The 24,703-nt window shown below is 34.4% G+C and overlaps 1 protein-coding gene across 1 annotated transcript; it reads right to left on the reverse strand.

Annotated features, from left to right (window-relative positions):
* Positions 1 to 372: 372 nt before the first annotated feature.
* Positions 373 to 11,678, reverse strand: LOC132564385 (sialin-like). The gene is made up of 11 exons (XM_060229040.1): positions 11,648 to 11,678; positions 6,668 to 6,861; positions 5,369 to 5,599; positions 4,997 to 5,084; positions 4,291 to 4,386; positions 3,568 to 3,695; positions 3,284 to 3,433; positions 2,985 to 3,117; positions 2,374 to 2,529; positions 1,688 to 1,773; positions 373 to 594 (listed from the first exon to the last, which is right to left on the reverse strand). Exons 1-11 carry the CDS (start codon positions 11,676 to 11,678, stop codon positions 373 to 375), a joined length of 1,515 nt encoding a protein of 504 aa, XP_060085023.1.
* Positions 11,679 to 24,703: the final 13,025 nt, after the last annotated feature.

Raw genomic sequence — 24,703 nt, forward strand, 5'->3', positions numbered from 1 at the left:
CCGGCAGCAGGGTTAGGTTATCTAGGATAAATATAATTGTATGTATTCGTATGATGACTCGTTAAAACGAAGAAAGAAATGAATGTATTCACTTTCCCATGCTATGGTCCACTAGTCAAACACATTCCAAGTTGAAAGTCGCTAACAGCTTCTCCGCAAGTTGAAAGTATATAACGTGAAGATGTAGTCGCTACAGCCAAACAGGCGTGACCTAATTTAGACTATGGACGAGTGGTACGTTGAATTTGTCCTTGCAAAGGCTTGACCAAATGTAAACTGTCGTAAGACGGGCGCTGCGTTGAACATGTCCGTAAAAGGTTTCACCAAACGTAGTCTAGGGTCAGAACAGTACTTGTGCGGTGTTTTTATCATTCACATATTTTCCGTTAGTGTTTTGTAACAAGGAGGTTGACTTCTTTTTTCGTCTGAAGAGGCTCCATCACCATAGGTCTGGTCCCCGGTGTCTGTTTCCTCATGCGGCAAACGATTCCAAGGTTGTTCTGATCCTTTGGCAAACAAGACAAAGATGAGTATTCCTAGCAGGTAGAAGGCCATAGAAACATAGAAAATCAAATTCCACTGGTGCATGGTTTCCTGTAAATATAAAATATTTAATTAGAGTTACTAATAGGTAAGATCTTTCGATGGCACAGTTCTGGGACTCGTCAGTGATATTGAAAGAGAAAAGGTTAATTTGAGAGAGAACACTTAATACACAATAATGATTGTGAAAGTTGATATCTTCCTGGGGTTCTGAATTCGGCTCTTTTCGAGAAAAGAATAACAGAATAACAGAAAAAACAGATACCCGGAAAGTTAAATTGATTAAAAAAAAAGAGGAAGAATTCTTTGAAGAATATGTTCCTTTTGTATCACACAAATCTAAATCACAGATAACCTTTACAGTTCCGGTGGACTGTAGAAAAAGGCAAGTGAATAAGGTAAGTGAATAACACAATTTAAAACAAATTTAGGTAAGGTACAACACAGCCTAATAATGAATTAAACAATGATAACATATGACTAAGTTTTGGTGAGTAAATCGTGATTTAGCTCAGTTTCGGCGGATCACATGTAAGTTAGTTAATGCCTAGTGTCCAGTTTTGTTGGATAACATGCAAATAAGCCTGAATTTGGTGAAATGCACATGATTTAGCCTAGGTTTGGTAAATAACATGTGATTCAGTTATGAAAATTTTGATTCGCAATTATTGTAAAATAAATATATAATAAAATATAATATATATCAATTAGCGCAGCTTTTTGTGTTTGTGGCTTGCATTTGATTGAGTCCTATTTTAGTACATAACTCATGTAGTCAAGTTAAGATGGATAACACACGAGTTTGCAGTTTTGGTAGAAAACATGAAGATGGTCGGTACACTGTTCCCTTCACCTAGACGTCCGGGATTCGATTCCCGAAACGGACGTGAAATGGTATGGGGTCAACGACTCGATCACATGGGTTTCCCTTCACGCTTCCATTTGGCCCAACAAGAGCGAAAATTTTGATTCGCGATTTTTGTAAAATAAATCAAAATTAATTAATATCAATTAACCCAGCTTTGGCAGAGAATGTGAATTAGCCTCGTTTTGGTGAATAATATATGAATTAGAAAATAAATCCCAAATCAAAGATGAACACATCGGTTTATACAAAAGGTCAACATGTTATGGAGGTACTTACGTTATTATTCGTCATGAGGCCAACAAAGTATGGGGAGATAACTCCTGATAAGTTTGCGGAGAAGTTGGCCAGACCCATGGTTAATCCTATCATAATATAAACAAGAGAAGGTCGTCATCAAAGTAGCCAACATAACAACTTGCAGTCATTTACATTATTTTGTCCTAAAAATACTTTCATTTCCTACTTCGAAATAGTGTTGGCAAGGTAACGAAGTCCGATATTAACAATGATAACTAATAATTGTTATGAAGGCAATATATATGTGCAAATAGTAAAACGTCCTTATAACAGTTAGTGTTTCATGCCGATAATCATCAATGAAGAATCTATATGCCAAATGAAAGATAGAAAGGAAGAACAGAATGAAAAAGAAATTTTCTAAAAATAATTTTAAATGATACAACGAGAGCAGCATTTAGATCAACATTTTTCTTCCTTTATATCAGTAATTTCCTGATTATCTGCTGTATTTTGAAGTGATAGACTGAAAATATTAGTACAAATCACTAAATCAGTTGTTGTAGGTTTTGATTTACGACATGAATTGAATTAACATGAAATATTTGTACAACAATTATCACAAGGACAATAATAATGCCCTTTATTTACCGGTTGATATTATTTGGTCGGAAAATTTAGGAGAGCAGATCAATTTTATACCTTTAATACAAAAATCGACTTACCAGAAAAGTTATTGCCAATATCAAGGATATTCACCCAAATCCCAGAACCACAAACTCCCAACATTCCGTTTCCAAAGACAATGAGCGCGACAACAGCAACATGGTCACATCCAGCAAGGGAGATAAATGGCAAACATAGAGCAGCCGGAAGTAACCCTGCAATTCAGGACTTTTTGTTACGTTGGAAAACTTTGAAAATAATTTATAGTCTTTTTAAAGACTGGCCGATGTTAAGCCAAAAATAGCCATGTGATTCTTTTTCAGGTCATGTAGAGACGCAAAGAATAACCCAATGTATGCACTTACACCTGTACATACATTCACTGTACGTTAAAATTGTATGAATATTGTTATGATTATTCCTTACCAACTTCATAAAATTTCTTTTAGTAACGGTTGATTAGAATTTAAAAAGTTTTTTTTTTATTTTCATGACTTTTAAATCTGCTTTTATTTAACCGAAGGAAACGCATCGAAAGTATATTATGTTTTGCGATATTCCAAGCAAAAAATAAATTGTTTTACAGAAATCTTCATCCCATTGCATTGTTGTAAATCTAGTACTATAAAAAATCCTACAAAAACTAGAAAAGGATCCTTGTTGCCTGTACCTAGGGTATTCAGTATTTTTCGTACGGCCACAGTTGACAACCATTGTTTCTTCAGCAAGAAGTCTGCAAACCAGCTTCCCACGACACTTGCGAATATGTTGAACAAATTTGGTAGCGCCATCAGGAGACCATCCTTCAACACCAATTGTTTACGTTTGTAAAGACGGAAACGTTTAATGTTAAAGACTAAAGTACATTTTATATCACAAAGTCAAACATTTTTTTTTTGTTAAAAAACTTCCTTTTAAAAATGATTGCAACATCTGGTAACAGTATTTTGGTATTATATTAAAACACACCTGTGCGATATCAAACTTTTGTATGTTGTGCATGTATCTAGGCAACGTTGTATGGGTGACGTAAATACCCCAGGTCTGCAGGAAAGCTGTCAGAATGATGGCCCACATAGCTGATGACGTCAGTATCGCCCTCCATGGCGTCGGGTAACTCTAAGCAAAAATAGCAGAGATATGGGGTCATGCAATTAAAAAACTCAATAATGTACCGATATTTAGATTTTCTTACATAAAAAAAAAAGAATAGTTTTGATAGGCGCATCAATTCCTCTGTACAATAAACCTACCTTTAGATGTCGGACTCCCGTCGTGCTTTCGATGTATTGCTTCTCGTCTGGAGCAATACGTGTGTGCTGTGCGGGGGATTCAAATATCAAAAAATGCCAAAAGAAACACCATATGATAGCAGCTCCGCCTATGCAATATAATAGAAACATATTCATCTTGAAAGATACGAATGTAGCGGAAAGAAAGATGGAAAGATGAAAGAATGAACGAAAGAAGGAAAAAGAAATCTCACGCGACATTCAAAAGATTTACTGCAAAGGTAGGAAATAAACCGATATTGAATATTGTTATTAAAATTAATACATGATTATAATACAGACAATAGTAACTAGTAATTAACATCATGTTTTATGATCCTTTGTCTCCTTAAACCTGATACAAGCATCCCAAGTACTAGCTAGATTTACGATAATAATGCATATTATTTTACGCCCCTATAGATAATAGAAATCAGGCGCCTATATAGAAAACACACTAAATAAAATAATCAAATTTAAAAAAGGGTCAGTAAGTGTCAGTAACTTGAGATGTACTATCAGTTTTGTCTACGAACCCCCTCTATCTTCCGAGATTAGACAACCCCATAAAGATAAATGGTTAATTAATATGCAAAACACTTTGGTATTGTAGAATAGGTTGATAGGGTTGATGATTTTCGGAGTAACGTCGATCGTTGGTATAAATAAGATCATTAAAATGCGTGGCATACTACAGGTACTTACCAAATATATAAAATCCGGAGGGCCATCCACCAAATACATTAGAATAGCTAAGATATCCGGCTATAGGCAAACAGATCACGTTACCGAAGTGAGCACCTGGAGTGTCGAAATGATGAAATAATAAGTATGGCTGACATGTGAAATAGTATTAATCCGCAGTAGTTATATACTGGCTATATCAGTAGTTTATTTATACCATTATGATCTGATAGTTTATCCCTATTGATACGTTCCTTATTTGGTAAACACGTCTAAACTAAAGCTAAGATAAAAACTTCCGAAACATTTAATAGTGAATATAACTGTGGTGTGCCAAACAACATTAGTACTGTTGAAGCACTGCCACATACTGTATGTACATGTATAGTTAACGTAATTCAGCTATTCCTTTGGTGCACGATTATTGTGTTGAATTTTGTAAAATATTTGTTTAAGTGGAATATGATTAATGAGATGTTCATTATATCGCATTTATTTTATTATCGGCAAAAGTTTATTGAAGATACTGTACTTAATGATGTTTGCGTTTATTTCGTTAATGTCATGGGAATTATTCAAACATTTCAAACTGACACAATATTTAAGAATTTATGGATTTGATGAGTACGAACCATCGACTGCCAAATAAAAAGATAATCCGACGAAAATGTATAATTTTACGGTAATTTTATAATCCTAAATTTCAATCAACATTTCAACATTTTACCTGCATTAGCTACGTTTGAGAGTAGCGTCCTCTCCAACCTTGGGAGCCATTTCCCTTGCATAGCCGAGAGGGCGGGTATGGTTACACCCTATGAATGGATAGACATACAAATGAATGTGTGCATTAGCTTAAATAAAGGCCCGGCGTGTCAATACTTTTGCTCAGATATTTAACGAAAATATCAGTTGTATGGGTCTTACTAACTTAACAGAAGATTTTTTCTACTGATTTGTCTATTTATGTCATTTGTCTGTTTCGCTATTTCAATCATCATTCAAAACAGCGAAAAAATATGAAGATAGACATCTTTAAGGCATAATAGAATATTCTAAGAACATGTGATTAATGAAAGGAGCCTACAGCAATAGTTACCTCTGCAAGTCCCATCATGCCACGCACTATGACCACTGCCCAAGGTCCAGCATTAGCAGACAGAGGAGTGAGAAGACTAAGAAGGGCGGTGACGAGAATACCATACCCAAACAGCCTCTTTCCTCCTATCTTCTCGGCGAGGAACCCTCCTGGTATTTGTGTAAAAGCATATCCATAGAAGAATGAGCTCAATATGAGCCCCTGGGTTGCTTCATCCCAATCATAGGTAGCCTGAAAATGTCGTCTTATACGTGTCAAGATTTAATTCATTCGAATAATGACACAATTAAGAATATGTGCATGTGCTTGAAGTTCTTTTACATTCATTTGAGAATGGAAGTTATAAATTTATCATATTTTGTGGTTTTGTGGTTTTTTTACATTTGTTTTTGTCCATTTATCTGGATTTTCATAGCCACCCAAGAGGTTTCAAGAATTAAGGAACGAATCCTAGAAAGCGCACCAGCTGACAGCAGTTCATGATATCACAATTTGGCGCTATGGTGTCTGATTATTATTGAAAAGGGCAACTAACATGTATGTCTTTTTGTATCATTTGATTAAAATATGCCCTTGCTATGATATGTGAATATGAATTTATGATAATCAACACGAAAAACCATGCAGATTTTGTTTTACATTCACAAAAAAGAGAGAGAAAATACCTACATGTCAACATGTGATCATAAACCAAACTCAAGTCAAGAACATTAGGGTAAATCATAAACAGAAGAGAGATATACCCGGAGACTCATGAAAAAGTACAAAGAGAATAAGACCAGGTGTTTCTGAAGAGTAATCGTCTTCTGGTTCATCGACGGCACTCGCCGTGTTAATCTTGGCCACTCCAATAATGTCATATCATGTTCTCCAATGAGAAGAAACATAAGAATAGATAGATAAATAAATAGATAAATGAATAAATAAATAAGCTTGAAACCTTCATTGCAATACTTTGTATATGAAGTGAAGAAATGCATTTATCATTTGAATCAGTATTCCGTGATGAAAACGATGTTTTATATGTACATTTGGTTACAGGTAATTGTACTATCAATGTTCAACGAAGATATAGCAAACGTACTTAATTTAGTGCGGTCAAATTTTGGTGTATTATCTTATTTCAGCTCCATCGCGCAAAGATGAATTCGCTCATCAATAATAAATCATATAAAGAGGTGACAATTAGCGCAATCATATTTTTAGTGCAATACTTTCGGCATGAAAAGCACGAAAACAGAATAAGCATTAAAATCTTTACGTTTATATCACTGTTGTTTATTTTAATCTATACCTGACCTGGTCCGAAATCTTTGTTGTCTTGTTGATTCCAGGATCTGGACATTCGGAAACCTCGGTAACATTTGTGTTGGAAAAGGTGTCGGTGTGGTTAACCATGGCTACTATTGCAATACTGATGTTAAACCGCAAGGCGTAAAGATGGAAGTACCCAATAAAGGAAAGGATTGTGAATGTGTGGCGTGCTCCATACCCTGAAAAAGACAGAATATCGATCATTAAGAGAGACAACACCATCTAACTATTATTCTCCTTGTACTTGTTCGAAAGTCTAGTGTAGATATTTCTTTTGCTCGTATTTTGATATGATTTTATCAACTTTGAGTTTAAATTAAGGTGATGTTGACATGTTGGTATTTCATGTGTTGCTTTGCAATATGCTTGCATTCAAAAACAGATTGCTGAGATGGGTTAATGTTATCGAAGTATATTGTATAAGGATTGTGTACAATGCAGAGAATCTACTAAAACACTTACAATGGCAAGAGTAGAATCTACGTAAACACGTGTCAAAACATAGAAGGAAAATATCAACAATATCAACATGTAAACAGAAACATGTCCACACGCAAGTTCAACAAAACATAAAACTGGGGCAAAATAAGAACAAAGTTCAAAGTTAATAATACCAAGTGTTTAGGAAGGCGTCAGCATATGCTTTGACATCGACAGGAACAGCCATGTCAATATTGGTCTATCCAAGTAATTAATGTCACGTTCCCAAACGAGAACAAAATAAACAACGGGACCAATAAGCATATTAACGAGCACCAAAGAAGGAAAATGTTTGTCAATGAGATCACTATGCCGAACTAAAACTTCGTCAGTCTGTATCCCTCGAAACCCTGTGTTTGGAGTTTTCTGGGACTTTAAACAAGTCCGAAAATAAGGTATCAACTGCGAAATTACCATAGGTTGGGGAAACGGGGATATTATACATTGTAGTGCCTTCTTCAAACACAGAAAATACTGCAGGTATTACCAGGATAAAATTATCATAAATTTATCTGCTTCATTAAGTATAACTGTCCCATATTTCCCATAAATCTCAGTGACATTCCTCTCTTTTCCCATTTAATATTAATACGGAATGACAGCTGTTTGGGGCATATGAGAAAATGCAAAAAACTTTTAGAAAACAGTCTTACCTGAAATAATGTATAATTACTGGGACCTTTCCGAACGGTCAAAGCCCTTCGTTTTAATTTTAGACAGAACATTATCATTAGCTGTGTATCGATATTGAGACCTTTTTAAATGGATAATCTCCCTCGGGTTAGTTTTAAACACAAGATATCCACATAAATAGTATTAACATATATCTTTATACACGGTCACAATACATCATGGAAATGAAATAGGAAGTCCCTTCCTCCATTGGTACGAGGTTTACTTCCCTTCGTCAGTTTACGCAAGAAAAAAAACAAACAATTATTATATCTATATTTACCATTAGGTAAAAAAACCCATCACCCGAATACACCTGCAGTGAAGTTAATGTGTTTTTAAATTGTCTACATTAATCTCGTATTTTAATTGGAATTTAGACCAGCTGATTCAAGTGAACATATGAACATTAGATATGTAAGCAGTGGTAATGTTACAGGCCGATACACATAGTTACATCCAGAACAAAAGCACGCAACCCAATTCTTCGTACAGTTTACAAAGTTTCACTGAGGAGTATCTAAAATATGTATAATGAATGTTCATTACCTTGTAGATTCTGTAATAAACAGAGACATTTCATGGTTTACCGAATTATGAAATATTATTTAGCATTTGTTTTTTCAATATTAAACAGAAGGACGGTTGTTTAAGATTTTAAAAAAATTCTTGTGACCTTTATAAACAATTACCGTCCCTCGGTTTAATTGCGCATAGAACTCTTTCACCTGAACTGTGTATAAATAGTGGGACCTTAGTTACTAAGGGTTACCGTCTACCGGTTTAATTTCCCACAGAGCAGTTTCACCAGAACTGTGTATAAATAGTGGGACCTCAGTTACTAACGGTTACCGTCCCTCGGTTTAATTTCAGACTGAACAGTTTCATCTATATAAATAGTTTATAAACAGAAACTGATTAATTTTATCTTACTTCATTCACGTCTGTACCTTGATTGAGAATATTTTATACATCATGAAAATAACTTCACCTTATGTTACTTTGCAATCAATGACATCTTTTCTATACAGAGGTTATCTACACGTCACACTTAACAGATAAATCACTGTTTGTTTACTGTGGAGAATAATACAACACTATATACTGTACGGCAGAAATTAATAGATACCTGTTGGTAACAGGTGGAACTTTATATCCAATCAAACTAATTAACCCGGAGTTATATTAGCTATTAAATGAAACACAATTTTTAAGTCAATGTATGTTAAAAAGTGAAGGAATAAAATAGTATAAATACAGATTGATGAAATGAAATATTTATACCAATTAATTACTGACATCAGATTGCATGTAATTAACCAATGTCGCCACTATTTGATAAATCTCGACCTACACAACATGTGTTACAAATATACAAAAAAAAATAACTTTTTTCACATTTATGTGACACAGAGTTTTCTATAGAATGATATTACATTTACATTAAAAAAAGTATGTGTAAACCAAAACGTTGATTACTACACGCCAACCTAATGGTAGCATCCTGTTTATGGTGTTGGGTTCAATATTGTTCATATTTTCATGGAATTTTAATTTACATTACATGTAGGGTTTTGTTTTCACGTCGGCATTTTCTATTTCATCTTCACAAAATACACCGGAATTTGACATTGGCTTCAAAGGTGTCAGCAACAATTATAGAATACAAATCAATTCTCAAATAAACCTCACGAGCTGATAAACCCGTTTCTGTTTAAACATGGAGATTTCGAAATTGTTTTACCTCTTTTTGTATAAATATAGTTTTAATGCTCATCCTCTTCATATCATTTGATGAAATGACAATATTTCCCATTTTTTCTTTCTGTTGTAAGAGCGTCTGACTATCTATCTGTTTTGGAAATATTGGAACAGTTTTATACACTATCGTATTCATTGACATGGACAAATAACTGGTTAGTGCTCTTTAACTAATTACTAGATAAAGGATACATCTTTTTCTAATTGGTAACGAAAACTACTGTGAAATCTTTGAACGATTATCGTATTTTGGCACTTTTTGCGCCCGAATTATCGCTCTAAAGTATGTTTGCACTTTCTGTTTGTGTCTTATTCATATGAATTATAGATAAAGGAAAACATTTTGACCATAGTGTACGTGTATGTGCACAAATGAAGAAAGAAATTTAGATACTCCTATACAGTATATTTCATATCCTGTCGAGTCAGATATCTGTTTTCTGCTCATCTATACCACTTTACAGGTCACCATTGCTAATTCGTGAAGAATACGCCTTTCATGGTGATCTGGTATAAGTAAACTGGAAGAGATACTCTGGACGACAAGCAATGGGCCTTCTACCCTGCATATGTTGTTCATTAAGACAGTCACCAGCTACTACAAGAACAACTCTCAAAGAGGCGCCCACTGGTCACTGAGCAATAAACAACAAAATTAAGACGCTTGGCCAACCATCTGTTCGTTCTGTTTAAATAAAAGATTGTACCTCGACCTTGACCACTACAATGATACATCACTAATGCCCGTATTTGTCAATGACCGGTGTCGGACATTGACTCATTTCGCCAAAGGGTATACAGTACATTTTTATCATTTAATCACGTATAAAGTTATCTTAGTTCAGTCTCTATAAATACTATATTTAACATTATTTATTCATATATTCATTTATCAATCACTACAGTACATTATTCTATATTTTTTTTTATCTTCATATCGTTTATTCTCTCTAATTTATTTATTTTAATGTTGTTTTTTATTCGTGGTTAACGTCATCTTCAAGTATGTTCAACTCCTTGGTTGTGAATTCTGCTTGTGGGTGTTGAATCATTGATATGTTACATTAAATTCTGATGAAAAGGGTACCGATTTAGAATATAGAGATGTATTTGACATTCGAATATTCCAAAACAGAGCATTTCTTATTTAGTTTGACGGGGTTTTCAAAACGACTACACACCAAAAGAATTTTCTATCGACCTTTTAAAAGCCAAAAAAAAAACAAAAACAAAAACAAAAACAAAAACAAAACAACGTCGGAAAGCATATCACTACACCTTCAAATCTATCAGTGATATTTTCTACTGACATGAATTTCAGTACAAGAAATGTACTGATATCGCCAATAACAAGCTGGATTCTAAGCTCATCGTGTGGATGTGTTTCCATTTACATACAATATAGGCTCAATCATTTTATTTCTTTCTATTGTGAACTGTCTACTTAGTCACATAATAACATATCGTCTATATAACTGAAATCGAAGATAACCATTGCCCCCATAACTTGTAACTCTGTTACCTCAATTACATCAATAGCAACCCTGCTTCACCACATACTGTGATGTCAAGATTCAGTATTTGAGGCCTGCAAAATATCAGTATTTCTGAACTAGATGTGAACTCAGTCTACCAGTAAAACCAGGGCAAATTTTAATTTCGTTTCATGTATTTTCTTCAAATGATATTATACCTAATTTTACCTTGAAATTATTCACATATTAACATTACTACCAATACTTTCTATATACATATCTGTTTATCTTACAATCCTAATATGACCTTAATTTAAGAGAAAAAACACATCTTAAATTAACACTGACTGTTATCAATAATAAATAGTTATTGTTTTTGTAATCTCGATTGCTGCCTACTACAAACTTCACACAATGGAGTCAGTTATTACACTATCTCCGTGACTAACTGTCACTATGACTTAGGAAAAAAACCATGTAATACCTAGATATATTTAAAACATCTATATAAATAAGAAAAGCGTTATTAATTCCTGTCTAAATAAACAACATATTGTGAGATGCTGCCAACACTTACCTTTACTTGGTGGGATTGCCGCGTGGTCCATAGTATCAAACCGTATATGGCTTTCTTTGCGTTAGGAAAATCAAGAGTATTGTTTCATCAACATATATTTGACTGAGTGTTTCGGTCAAACTTGTGGAGTAGACAGAAAACTAGCCGATCACATTCTGCCTCGAGGTTCTGTTACTAGGTAGCCATTAACATATAGAATATGTTTGTGACTTTGCAGGTAGGTAGTATGATTAGTACACCTGTTAACCGAGCACTGTCATATTGTAAACTTATATGGTACAAATCCCGTCCCACAACTGACACGGTGTGTATTGGAGCGAGGAACCTCCAAATAAGCTAAAAATGAATATTTTAGTCAGATTTTCGCAATAACCAGTTAATAACAATAGACAACAGCTCAGTACCTGGATCAGCTGAATCAGCTGATGCACTCTAGTAAACTACAAATAAACTGACCAGGGAACAATACATTACCTTAAAATAAGATTATTGGGGATTCCTAGAGTACGACCTGATCAGAGAACAATACGTAATGATCAAGGGACAATACATTACCTTAAGATAAGATTATTGGGGATTCCTAGAGTACGACCTGATCAGAGAACAATACGTAATGATCAAGGGACAATACATTACCTTAAGATAAGATTATTGGGGATTCCTAGAGTACGACCTGATCAGAGAACAATACGTAATGATCAAGGGACAATACATTACCTTAAAATAAGATTATTGGGGATTCCTATAGTGTGACTTGATCAAGGACCATTCGGGCATCTTAGAGTATGACTTCATCAGGGAACATTGGCGAAGCCTAGAGTAAGACCTGATCATGGACCATTGGGGAACCCTAGCGTATGACTTGATCAGGGACCATTGGTGAACACTAGAGTATGACCTGATCAGGGACCATTGGGGAACCCTAGAGTGTGACTTGATCATGGAACGTTGAAAATCCATAAAAAAAGGAAGAAATGAAAGCGGCATTGACTCCCAGAAAACTTCTACTTAGGGCAAGGAACAGGGGACGTTTAAGATACCTTGTTGCTCTCATAGCAACATTTACAATGTATATGGTAAACCCCCTTCGCCATGTTATTTTATTTGACTCCTCTATGACGTCATGATCACCTCTTTGTAGCGATACATAAGAACTCCCTACATATGTTTTCACCCTATACGCGTTACCTTTTGCATCATTCTGAATATCATAAAACTATATATAGTTGCACGATTCATCCTCACTTAGCTTGCATCTGAAAATTACCTAGTGTAGCCTATCCTGCATGACACATGTCTCACCTGGGTGACTTTAAATCTTTTTTTTTTCATGTTTGTCACTTATCATAAAACTAGAGACCTGTAAGATACATTAAAATGTAAAGATTAGTCATTGAATATGTGTGTGGAGATAAGGATAGACTCCAAACATATAAATATACAATTTTATTATTGAAATAATATCTTAATAATAAAATACTTTTATGAAAACAAATAAGATACTTATAAAAGTATTAAAAATGCTTAATACACTTTCGTTAACATATATTTGATGCTTCGGGGGAAATAAAATCATAATTTTATAACCAAATGATATCCTTACACATAAATAGAACCAATTCCATCGTTCTTGTGGTTTTAAAGGCAATCATTCCATTTGTTAATTAAAGTACGATGTAATTGTGTACATATTTATTTTATTTCAAATATCATCGAATTATTAGATCAAAAGAAGTATTTGTAGGAAATGCTAGTTTGGATAGTACTTTATATATACAGATTAATCTCAGTCTGTCTTTTCGTGATGGTGAACGAACGAGTACAAATTGATGTTTTTAGAAACAGGTAGAGGTGGTCATGGTGGCCTTCATGCTGGCTGTAAGTTTTCTATAAAGAAAAAGAATGACCGTGTTTATTGAATATGTGTATCTCGGCATTGACTAGCTACAATGGAGACTTTGAACAACATCCCGCTGACTTTTGGACAGAACCATGATCATTCTGGAGACCCAATTGAATAATTTTCGAATATCTTTATCGGTAGCGATCAATTGAATTATTTTCGATTTATTTTCGAATACATTTATCAAAAAATGATGATATTGGAGATATAATAGATCGGGTACCAACATTCGAGAGTTACTGGGTTACAGGGCATTCCCCTACTGAAGCCGCGCTAAGATTCTACCAAAATTACAACAGGATGTTAGACTTGAAGGCTCATAGACAGACACTCTTTTTTAGAGAAAAATTTTGTTCTGTGATGATACACAAAAACAGGGATGGATGTGTTGATGGTGCGATGTTACCAATAATGGTGTCCTTGCTACCCAACAAAACATCTACCTGCACCAGATTCATCACGATTTTGAGAGACGCTTTACTTCAGAGGGATTTAGTGTTTTCACAAGAGACAGTTATGGTGAACTTTGAAATAACCGCTGTAGTAATGTGAAAAGTCAGTATTCCAGCTGACGACTGTATTAGCTTGCTTCTTCCATTTTACATATTGTATTAGGAAAATGACTCGGGCATGCAGACTGGGTATGAGGTATGCGCAGGATAATGAAGAGAAGAAACAGTCGTGTTACCCTTAGTGCCTTGTTAACCGAGGAGATGATGTCTCACATTCACTTTTCTATATTGGACTTTAGTTATACCCAGTGGCGTAGCCAGGATCTGAAGTTGGGGGTGGGGGCAAAAATCTGGCAACGCCGGCGAAGCCGTGCGTCGCGAGAGCCGAAGGCTCGAAGCTTTGGCGAGGGGTCTGGGTGCCCTCCCCAAGAAAATTTTGAAAAATTTGGCTCCATTTCCTGCATTTTGAGCGTATTTTGAAGGAAAATAACGACACATTAATACTGGGATAAGTCGATATAATGTATTGAAATAAATCAAAGTTAGCAAAGATACAAATGGAAACAAAATAATGTCGGACTACTGCTAAGGTAAAAAAATCACTGAAATATAGATATGATAAATACAGATTAAAAAATCAACGGATTAACACGTTTAACTAAATTCACCTCTGGGACAATTAGGGGGGCAGTTGCCCCCTCCAACCAACCAACCAACCCCCCCCCCCCTGCCTACGCCAGTGGTTGTACCTATTGATTAACACCAACACCCAGTCTCACTTAGCCTGCACAGAAAAGCTTACTTATACACAGGTAAATACCAAAATACAGGATAAATCTATTAGAAAACACTGGTTGCACACCTCACATAAACCTAACCAGCTGTCTTCACCTTCCAGTCACTGTCTGATAGTCATGGGCGATGTATTAGATATGCCGGGAAATTATTCCATGCAACGACACAAATATTCTATCAAGTTTTTAAACAATGTTGAAATCAATATTTTTGCAAGATAAATGTCTGAGATTAATCAGAAAGTTTGATTTTCGATCTTTTGTAAAATGAAGAAATGTAATCAAGATTATGTAATTTATTTATTTATATGGACTGAAGGCGTTCCATTTTGCGTACATATATATCCCTATCTGTTTAAACGCATTGCCTGAACATGTCATGCCTTTCTGTGCATACGGAAGATTAAGCTTGCTTACTTAATTTGCATATTCGCCATCTTGAATTTTGAATCTACTATTTATAGATATAGAACAGAGAACGGATACATTCTCAAAATTAATGGGGCCGAGCACATTTCATCGGTTAATTATTACACCTGATACCTTTCCGTATGCATTGATATAAAAAAGAAAATTATTGTTATTTTTTTCGAGGTTCCTACGAAAATCACTGAAGCGGTAAGTGCTATGTAATCTTTGTCGTCATATTAAAAATTGCTCGATATAGCCGTTTTCGATTACTTTTGATAACATAACTGGGTTGCATTCTTTGAGGACGGCAAGTTTCATTATACCGGAGAAGAAGCAGAATTGAAGTTTCCTCAGACCCTTTAAATGCGCAATTAGGAATTTGTGAATTTAAAATGCATTTATATTGTTTTACAAAAAAATAAATTTTGTTTGTCGCATCATTAGAAATGGGATACAGAATAAAAAAATTGAAATAAATTTATTTTTAGCCTTCCTTCCACTTGTTTCATGCTTGCCGCCTCCTAAGTCCGTGATTGATTGTGTTATTTTTGTGTAGGTTAAGCATAGGATATTTTTGAATTTGATATTTCGCGCTTTATCTTGTATTTTCTAAAGTTTTCACCAACACACAGTGATAAGTCTAGAAAAGTATCGAATGATGCTAGTAACGTGTGCAAAGTTCCGGAACAGGTGGCGTTTACATCGTTTACTTCCGTTCAAAGGATTGAGAAGTTTATCGTGGACATCAGGTAAACACATGTACAATCTTTCTAGTTGTTTCTAGAGTTAATCTCATGGAATTAACCGTTCATTTTCACAGTGTTTTAAATTTCCGATGGAGACAGGAGTGTTCGTACATTTAATACCCGCATGACACTCTTTGACTCATATTAATTTGTGTTCTCGAACGAAAGTGTCCATCCTTATCAATAAGTTGACTAACAGTTGATTCAGAGACGATCTAATTTTCCTTTCTTAAAATTTACATAATTTGGTTGAGCTATAAATGTGTTCATGGTTCCGATAATTTACCACTTTCCTTTTCTTGACACATCATGGCTTTTACTTAAATCAGTTATATTGCGACACAAGGTAAGGGGAGACAATGCCGGTATATTTTTCTCAATCGTTGTCCGTCTTTATTTCTTAAACTGAAAATCACTCTGGTCTTGTTTGTAAGTCATTTAAACGACAATGGCATACGTTTCCTTAGACTGCTGTACTGAAATACTAAATATGAAGCGGACATAATGACATGTCGAGCATCACAGAAATGAACAAGTACAATTTTTTAATTTTTTTTTATTTATTTATTGCTATTGGAAAACAACATAACAAATGGTGAATGAAGATAAACTCTGATACAATCTTATAAATTTGAAATCGATGTAACCAGCTGCATATCATCTAATACTAGATCTTTTGTTCGTAATCATAATTTGCCCAACAATCATAAATTTGAAAATGATCAGTTGTTTACCATAAATAACGATAAATGTTTCCCTATCATATTATGAAAATAATGGTAATTAAATAAAAACTTCATTATGTTAATGATGAAAAAAAGATTTTTGGGCAATTTCAACTTTAACACATAAATTACAAGTCATTTGTTTGATTTATGATGTTTTAGGTTTATGATTACAATGCCCAACTCTGCCAGAAGTTGCTTTTCGCATAAATTTTGACATTATTGGAGCAGTTTTGTTGATGTTTCTTAAATGTCTTAAATTTTGAGATAGGATCAGTGTAATACAGTATGTTTTAAACTCCATTTTGAAATGATAAATATATTCCAAACTTTCAACTATCTGGAAATGTTGATCCATTTTACAAGATGTGACTTGCCATGACCACAGCAATCATGTTTTTTGACATTGGTTTTGGTCATTTTTGACCTGATGATTAATTCTGTTTTGTGGCTGTAAAGAATATAATCCAAATGAATTTTTTAAAAAGTCTGGTGCTCGTACCATGTACATTTAATCACTACAAAGTGTAGACATGGATTGAGATATAGATAACGGTCCATAATGGCACCTATTTAGATATATTGATATTCATTGTTTCTTAGTTAACATCAATAAAACAATATAGGGTACAGGTTTGTTATTAACTTGAAAATGAAATGTAAAGATTGTATCCAGGTTGAAAATTAAATTGTATTTCAGGCACATTAGTCTTAGGTGTGTAAGACACTGAAAAGCATGGCTCGTGGACAGCAGAAAATTCAATCACAGCAGAAAAATGCTGAAAAGATGGCAAAATTGAAGAAAGGACAATCTCAAGATTCCAAGAAAGCAGCCTTAGCAGCACTGGTTTATAAATGTACTGTTTGTATGGTAAGTGAGGTATAATTACACCCTTCAGTATATGTTATCATGCATTACATTAATTTCAGACTTGTACAGTACTTGATGCATGGCCCATATAACTTTTCACCGTAAAGACAAAGGATATTAATTTGATAGAAATTACTCGTTGAATATTCATCTGATTCACTATTCAGTTTTTTGAATATTGGTTTTAATATCAATTCCATATGGTACCACCAACTGACACTTTAAGAGGGCAGTCATTACACACTAAGCCTACAGAGCTACTTTACCGGTAAAATTTTACCAATAAAGATCAGAACTGTACCTACAGTTACTGGATGTTTTCAATATGTTGAACTAAACACATAGCTAGTTATACTGAAAATGTTACTTGTGAGAAATGAGATCTATTTCTAGGCCTTTAAACTTGTGAAACAAAAGTGAAAAACTCATGAAAATATGTCATGCAAAATGTTAAAGTGTGAAGACACAAATAGACCCTCACATATTTAAAAACTCAGAAAAATAATACATAGTAGTATTTCATAGCATAATTTTTTTTTCACTATTTATGTATTTACAAAACTAATGCTAAATCCACATCTGGTACATTTGTTGTCTATTTTACAAGTATGAGGCCCAGAACAAGGTGAATTCAAACTAAATGTGAACGAAAACTGATAATGAAATGATTGGTTATTGAAATTGACCAAGAATTTCTCCTGTAATGTGTCAACATATTCATCACTGTTTACAAAGTTCTCATCATCAACATACAATAATGTAGTGGATTAAAAATGTCTGCAGGAAGATAACATCAGATATTACCACCAATTAGTGCCATGATGAACTATGCAGGTGTTTAGCTTTGAACACTAATAATACTTTAATAATTTGGCCAACAAAAGTTTTATTCAGAATGAAAATAGAACAATCCATCCACAGTGAACAGATTAATTATAGTGATCATTCAAACGTTGATTTGCAATTTTGAAAACAAATATTGCAATATCATATTCCTATTTGAATACAACCCAACTGAACGAATATTTAAATATTTATTGACATCCATTGTAAAAGCGTTGCTTTATTTAATTTGGAAACCTACATCATTCAAATGGCGAACTTTTGAGATATTTGAATATTGGTTTTCTTCAAATTTACTGTAATGCTGGTTAATATGATACAGGTATGTCTCCAATGGAACATGCACTTCCTAAAATAGACCACTGTGAGTCTTCATTTGTATGATCTGACATTTTTAGTTTGTGAAGTAAATGACTGGTAACAAGTTGTTAAATTAATTGAATCTTTATTAAATTATCAGCAATTTCTTAAGAGCATACCTGTTTATATTCCTGTTGAATATCAAGATGTTTCATAGAAATTAGGCAAAATAAAAAGTTATCATGCTGTAATTGTATTTTATAGTCTCAGATGCCAGACCCAAAGACATACAGGCAACATTTTGAGAGCAAGCATCCAAAGAGTCCTCTACCAGAATGTCTGAAGGCGTCATCATAGTTGTACTGCTCAAATAAGAGGTACATAATGTAGGTGTTGGTTCTATATATGCCCTAATTTGTATCAGTCTTCTGATTGAAAAGCATGTGATATTTTTTAATGATAATCATATTTTCTGGATTAGAAGCTGCAAGTTTTTTGAGTTCAATTGTGCAGCTTATTTTTTTCCTCGAGAGTCATGCATGGGGCTTATATCTGGACGCAGAATGAAAAAAAATGTACCAGTACATAATGGTAAAGCATTTTTTGAGTACCAGCCCACCACATGTTTGTAATAGAAACAGATCGTGTAAAACCATCACTTGTAATCATATGCAGTATGATTTGAAGATTGCAATAGACATAACATTCTCGTGGATTTAATTTATCATACCTTTAAATATAAATCACAATAATATCTTCTGGACCTTTCTGGTTACTTCACAGCAACTACAAAAGGGCATGATGGATGTTTACAATAGCCTATTGCAACCTGGGATAGATAGGTCATTGGGTGATGGGTCAGGTTCTAGAACAACTGCCATGCTTGTTTACTATGTGAATTGTTTTGTGCATGGGTAACTTTTAAGAAGAAATATTATTGTACTATAAGAATTTTGTCAGCATGCAAGTGCCTTCTTTAATATTTAACATTAGACACTGATGGAGAGATTGATTAGTAAACTGTATGTAGTGTCAGGCCTATTGTATGTGTGTACATTATCTGACATCATTTATGTATTTCAAATGATCAGAATAATTTTCAAAATACATCAATAAGAAAATAAAAAATAAAAGGATTATTTGAGCATGAAGTAGTTTACAAACCTTCTTAAATATTTCACAGATCTTGATAAATTGTCTTCTGTTGTCTGTTATATCAACATACTTTGATCGATATAATGGTCGCCATATTGTAAGATATTGTGCAACTCCGGTGCGGCTAATGTGTGGATCAAATGAAAAAGTCACTAAAATCTGGCTCTGCAGTCTGTTTACTGGTGCGACTTATAACCTGGAAAATACGATATATCATGTTGTACTTACTTCATTGTCACAAACTCTAATGATGTCATCAGGTGAACCTGATATTGGCCCTATCATGACCTGTTTAAAACATGAAAAATACTAGAATCACCTGATATTTCTTCTTTTGATCATTATTCAAAAATTTAAAATCAGTTTCTGGATCCAAGGTCGTCTATTTTTTTAACATCATCTAAATGCTTACAGATGTGATAACTATACAATACTATTGAGTATAAGGTCTTTTTACTCCAGGGCTCTCGATCTGCCAGATTTAGGCCCCATTCCCGATGCAAAATAGTATCTTTTTTTCCCAATTTAGACCCCAAGTTTTCCCAATTCTAAGGAAAACACAGCTGTTTTTTTCCAATTCCAAGGGCCCCAGTCCCAAAATGGGGTGTGAGAGCCCGGTACCCGATAGACCTTTAATATTCCATCTGCTCTTCGATTTTTGAAGGTCATGATAATTTGAAGAGGTTGACAACACTTAGCGGTCAACACAAAACCAAGTGTCATATGATGTTTTCTAACAAGCATTTGGTTAAACCAAATATTGATTAAAAATCTTGTTGTTATGCTGTATTGTAGTACAGTTTGTTACAGTGTTACGTAACATGTGCATGACTTTTATGATGATATTGGAGTATTACATGGAGTTTAACTCTGTACCTAAATATGTCATCTGGCACCAGATCAATATTGCAAACAGAGGCAATCATTTAGTTAGACCCTAAAGCTGTGCTTGTACATTTTTAATTATTCACATGCATGAGAGTGTTATTAGCATTTGTGATGAGTAATTTTAAGCTGAATCAACGTTAAGTCATGAATATGATGAAATTACCTGACAAAGTCAGCAGCTGGATATAGAATAAAACTTGCTACCATTAGATTGTTAGACAGGATATAAAAAAAAATTCAATATTTGTTGAAACGGAAGGTCTGACGGTCCTTGGGGTTTGAAGGTCAGGGCAAAATTTGGCAGATAGATGTGATTTTTCAAATATCTTCCTCCTTCATTTGCATTGAATGTATCTCAGTTATTCTTGGATAAAGAGGAATCAGTTTGATGTAAATATATGGCCTGGATGCCTTAGAGTGAGGGACAGGGCCCAGTGTGAGAAATAGAGTCTAGACTGCCTTAGAGTGAGGGACAGGGCCCAGTGTGAGAAATAGTCTAGGCTGCCTTAGAGAGAGGGACAGGGCCCAGTGTGAGAAATAGAGTCTAGACTGCCTTAGAGTGAGGGACAGGGCCCAGTGTGAGAAATAGTCTAGACTGCCTTAGAGTGAGGGACAGGGCCCAGTGTGAGAAATAGTCTAGGCTGCCTTAGAGAGAGGGACAGGGCCCAGTGTGAGAAATAGTCTAGGCAGTCTTGGAGTGAGGGACAGGGCCCTATCAGGGAAACAGAGGTAATGGGAGCCTTGGAGTGAGGGTACAGGGCCCTACCGGGAAATGGAAATAAAGGGAGTCTTGAGATGAGGGACAGGGCCCTATCGGGGAAATAGAGGTAAAGAGAGCCTTGGAGTGAGGGACAGGGCCCTATTGGGGAAATAAAGGTAAAGGGAGCCTTGGAGTGAGGTACAGGGCCCTGTCAGGGAAACAGAGATAAAGAGAGCCTTGGAGTGAGGGACAGGGCCCTATTGAGGAAATAGATGTAAAGGCTGTCTTGGAGTTAGTGATAGAGCCATATTGGGGAAATAGAGGTAAAGGCAGTCTTGGGATGAGGGACAGATCCCTATCAGGGAAATAGATGTAAAGGCAGTCTTGGAGTGAGGGATAGAGCCATAACAGGGAAATGGAAATATAGGCAGTTTTGGAGTGAGGGACAGGGTCCTATCAGGGAAACAGACGTAAAGGCAGTCTCAGAGTGAGGGACAGATCCCTATCAGGGAAATAGATGTAAAGGCAGTCTTGGAGTGAGAGATAGAGCCATATTGGGGAAATAGAGGTAAAGGCAGTCTTGGAGTGAGGGACAGATCCCTATCAGGGAAATAGATGTAAAGGCAGTCTTGGAGTGAGAGATAGAGCCATATTGGGGAAATAGAGGTAAAGGCAGTCTTGGGATGAGGGACAGGACCCTATCAGGGAAATAGAGGTAAAGTGAACCCTGGAGTGAGGGACAGGACCCTATCAGTTAAATAGAGATAAGAGTTTGAAATCTTTCTCTGTTTTGTTGAAGATATTTTGACAAAATTTAGTTTGAGTTTCAGTTCCTAATCTTTAACAATGTAACTGTAAATAGAAATGTTTTGATATGAAGCAAAACAATGCTTGTGTTGATACAGGCCCCATCATAGGACCATTGTATTATGGAGAGTGTTCTGTATTAGATACCAGTCATATTCAGCTAAAATGGTTGATTTTCTATCAAATTATGGTTATTTATAAGTTATCATCATACTTATGGGCTGTGACAGTTTATTTTTATGTGCATCTACTAATAAGGAAAGCAATTATGCACTTTTTAAAATCACCCTGAACTGTATGTTGATGTTTGTTTTTCTGGTTTTCTGTTTTCAGATGACCGAATGCAAGTTCCAGATTCCATTTTCTTGTGAATTACTGTTAACTCAAATATACTATAATGTGTCATCACATCGAGATGTTTAATTTGAAAGTGTTTTTTTCAATTTTTGAACTTTTTGGAAATTAAGAAGAGGAAACAGACTTCACTTTCTAACTGATGGGTGTGTTTAGATGTCAGTGAAACTTACCAAAGGGAGATAACTGATGTGAAGATAATGATTATTCAACTTGCAAGTCAGCCAGATATGAATGATCTTGCTGGTATAAAAAAAAAATTCTATAAACAAAAAGAACATATCACACCATTGAGACAAAAAAAACATGAATTAAATTCAGGACTACCTTGAATTTTATGTAGAAATTATATATTTCAAAAGAAAAATTATATAATATTATCATTGATTTCTCTTGAGGATGTATGGCGTAGGTAATGCCATTTCTGGTAAAAATAATTTATTGTATCTTTTTACAAACTACCTGGCAGTGTAGGTTGTATTCCTTCAGTCCTTTTTCTAATATGGAAGTGTTTGAAATTAACATTCAGTTATGTACATATAATGACCATGTTCCATTTAGGTTGGGAATTTAACTTTGATTACTTTTTCTACAGATTACTGAAGTTGTTCTGCTGTCTTTCTGCATGCATTGTCTTATGTAAAATTGTGTGATGTTTTGTTTGTAGTTGTATTTTCCTCAGCCATAAAAATTATTTTTCTTTGTGTAAAGTGTACAAGGTTGGTTGAAGCTAAATTCTGTTTTAAGAGAAATTACTGGCAAAAATGTAAATGTTTTTTTTAGTATAAACTGTTTGTAAACAATTATGTTTTATATTGGATCAGAATGGGGAACACATTGAACCAACTATTTCAAAGTAGGACATATTTAAAGAATATGTACTCTGTTTTTAGCCCATCATCAGATGGTGATGACTCATCAAATCCCCTTGTGTTCATTGTCCGCCTGACAACCATCCTTAAGTAATTTCTGTTATTGCCATTAACAGGAAGTGAATAGATTTTTCTCAAATTTCATATGAAGGTTTCCCTTGGTCCCTCATTGATATCAAGATTGATCAGAAGAAAAAAGGAACTGAAATATGACCATCTTTGATTCCTGTTCGATATTGATTTTTTTTTTTTTTCAAAGGAATTTCCAAATTTTATGAGTTTTAGAGCAAAAAAAGAGAATAGAGGGAAAAAGATCTAACTTTTAAAGAACAAAGGAGGATCAGACAATTGTGGGTGCCAGGTTCCCTATAGGATCTATTGTCGATTCATGTCTCAGCACGCTTAAATAGAATTATTATTAATTAGGAAAAAAACTAGTGTTTGACTTGATAAATATTGTTTTAAATCACAAGTTGTATTTACACATAGAAAGTAAACTGTAAATATGTTGATAAAGGTTAAAGTAAATATGTTTTTAAGAGTTACCCCATATACAGTTGCTTCTAGACTGTTATAGGACAAACTGTACAAGGTCATGTCTTCTTCATTGGCAAGGAAACCGTAGCAGCCCCTGACAATGGTTTTAAATGTCTCAGTCTTTCAAAGCAAATGTAAAAAAAATGTTTCCAAAATAGCTATGAAACAAATTATTTCCTTACAAGGCAGTTGAGGGAATTTTCGGATATTTTGTTATTATTCAGCGGAAGATGTATGTACAGTATAAGTAACCTCATTGCAGGGAAACGTTTTAATTTTTCGGCCAGGAAACATCTTAACATCTTATTCTGTAAATTTTCACCCAGTAAAAATAACAAATACTCCGTAAAATCATCACTCAGATTTATTGTGCAAGAGACTGGACCAATACATTAAAAAAAACACTCAATCAACTTTTTATGTCAAAGAGTCCAAAGAATTGTCATCAATATAATGTACCTTTTATATAACTTCTTACAATACCAAATTTTCTATGTAATTTAGTCATTTACAGGCAGTAAAATTTCATCACTAGATCATCATTACTGAAGTATCATAATGGTAATGGGACATTTTCTTTATATTTAACCTAGATTTTTTACTTCTGATATGTCTACATTTACGATTGATGTTATGAAATGAAGAAAAAGATATTTGAATATGATACATGTATTTTTTTTCTGATTCAGCTTCTGGTC

This window comes from Ylistrum balloti, unplaced genomic scaffold (genome assembly GCF_031769215.1).
Source record: "Ylistrum balloti isolate Yb309-2 unplaced genomic scaffold, AGI_CSIRO_Ybal_v1 Utg369680, whole genome shotgun sequence".
NCBI lineage: Eukaryota > Metazoa > Mollusca > Bivalvia > Pectinida > Pectinidae > Ylistrum > Ylistrum balloti.